Below are 1,733 nucleotides of genomic sequence, written 5' to 3'. Positions count from 1 at the left end.
CGGCTCGCAAGCCCAAACGGCGTGTGTGTGGAGTGCCTGCTGTTAGATCCGGTGGGTGTTGTAGTTTTTCTAACGTTACTAGTTGTGGCAACAGCATGTGAAAAAACAACAAAGTTTCCTAGGCCAAAAAGAATGTTACTCTTGTGATAAACAAGATTTTAATTAAATTCAACAAGTTTCTCATGTCCCCGAGTGGCGTAGGATGCAATATTGAAATCAGGAAACTGGACTTTTCTGGAGGAGGTTGGGCCATTTCCCAACAGCTAAAGAAACCTTGTGACAAACAAGCGAGTAAACCTTTTACTCCTGACTTTTGCAGCGATGGCGCCGCTGGATGAGATCACCATGGAGCGCGCCATGGAGGAGTTTGAGCGCCGCTGCCACGAAAACATGACGCACGCCATGGAGACGGAGGAGGGGCTGGGCATCGAGTACGACGAGGACGTGGTGTGTGACGTCTGCCGCTCGCCTGACGGGGAGGACAACAACGAGATGGTGTTCTGCGACAAGTGCAACATCTGTGTTCACCAGGTCAGAGGTCAACACACGCACAGGCCTTTTTAAAGGAGTAATGAGTGTTAATGAGTGTAACAGTGCTGTAGTCAAGACCACCTTAACCGAGACCAAGTTATCACCAAGACCAGTGTGTATGGAGACAGACTAGACCAAGACCTTGAGGGGTCGAGAGCGAGACTAGGCCAAGACCAGACCAAATAACTGTCAAACAACTCAAACTAAATCCCTGAAGTATACAACATCAACTAGCTAATATGTATAGTTAATATTTGCTAAGTTTCTGAAGAATTCTGATATAGCGGCAGATTGAAAATGATTGCTTGCTACCTTTGCTAGACTTAGCTTACCTTTCACACAAACTGCTGTGTTTTTCCTCTTAGATGTTGTTTTGCAAATAAACTCCTTATGGTTTAGGTGGCCTAACTACAGAGGATTTGGCTGACATCCCCCAGTCTCCCGCATTCACTTTCTTGGGAGTGCGTGTCAGTTGTCGGGCAGAAGGGGGTTAAGAGGAAGACATTTCAAATTACAAATGAGTCAATTTATTGGTTGCATTTGAAGCAGGAAGCTTGACATTCAATCACAGATGTTAACACGTCAGTCAGACGTGACACAGGCAAAAAGAATCCTGAGTCCTCTTCATCCGAGATCGAGACAAGATGGAGACCTTCAAAACGTGGTCTTGAGACCAAGACCGATTTTGAGTACAACACTGATGCGTATTATAAAGTGTCACTTACCCTCTACTTTTTGCAATGTCTGCATGAGCGTTTTACTAAACTGTCAGTGTACTGGACCAACATACTAGTTCCTATGGATCAGGGAAAAAACTGAATGCAAGGGAACGCAAAAGAATTACGGAATATAAACTTCTGTCTAAGTAGTCTATGAAGGGCTGCCAAGTGTTGTTAAAAGCATTACCAGAAAGTGAGACTCTAACCTTCACAAGACTGATGTGAGTCAGGACCTCCCTAAGCCAGCTACTGTGTGACGTTTCCGATTAAGGCGCCTGGCCAATAGAGTCGCCAAGGCCAATACCCAACGCTTTGTCATATGAAGATTGGGTATTGTTAGAGGGTGGGGGGGACCAAACGGGGCCAGGATTCGTACCAAGCACTATTGCAAGTGTGTCAAAAAATTTGGCACCAGAGCAGTTTGTGCAGGACCAGAACGTGTGTGTGTGTGTGTGTGTGTGTGTGTGTGTGTGTGTGTGTGTG

At 45.8% G+C, this 1,733-nt stretch overlaps 1 protein-coding gene across 8 annotated transcripts in view; it reads left to right on the top strand.

Annotated features, from left to right (window-relative positions):
- jade1 (jade family PHD finger 1) overlaps positions 1–1,733 on the top strand; it is a 16,292-nt gene that overhangs the window by 7,582 nt on the left and 6,977 nt on the right. For all 8 annotated transcript variants that reach the window (XM_032526514.1, XM_032526513.1, XM_032526508.1 and 5 more), the window contains one exon: positions 320–531. In XM_032526514.1, coding sequence (XP_032382405.1) covers positions 320–531 — 212 coding nt within the window. The remainder of the gene's footprint in view (positions 1–319; positions 532–1,733) is intronic.

Source organism: Etheostoma spectabile, chromosome 9, assembly GCF_008692095.1.
Source record: "Etheostoma spectabile isolate EspeVRDwgs_2016 chromosome 9, UIUC_Espe_1.0, whole genome shotgun sequence".
In the NCBI taxonomy this organism is placed as follows: domain Eukaryota; kingdom Metazoa; phylum Chordata; class Actinopteri; order Perciformes; family Percidae; genus Etheostoma; species Etheostoma spectabile.
Note: the sequence above shows the minus strand (reverse complement) of the source record. Positions and strands in the feature narration are given on the sequence as shown.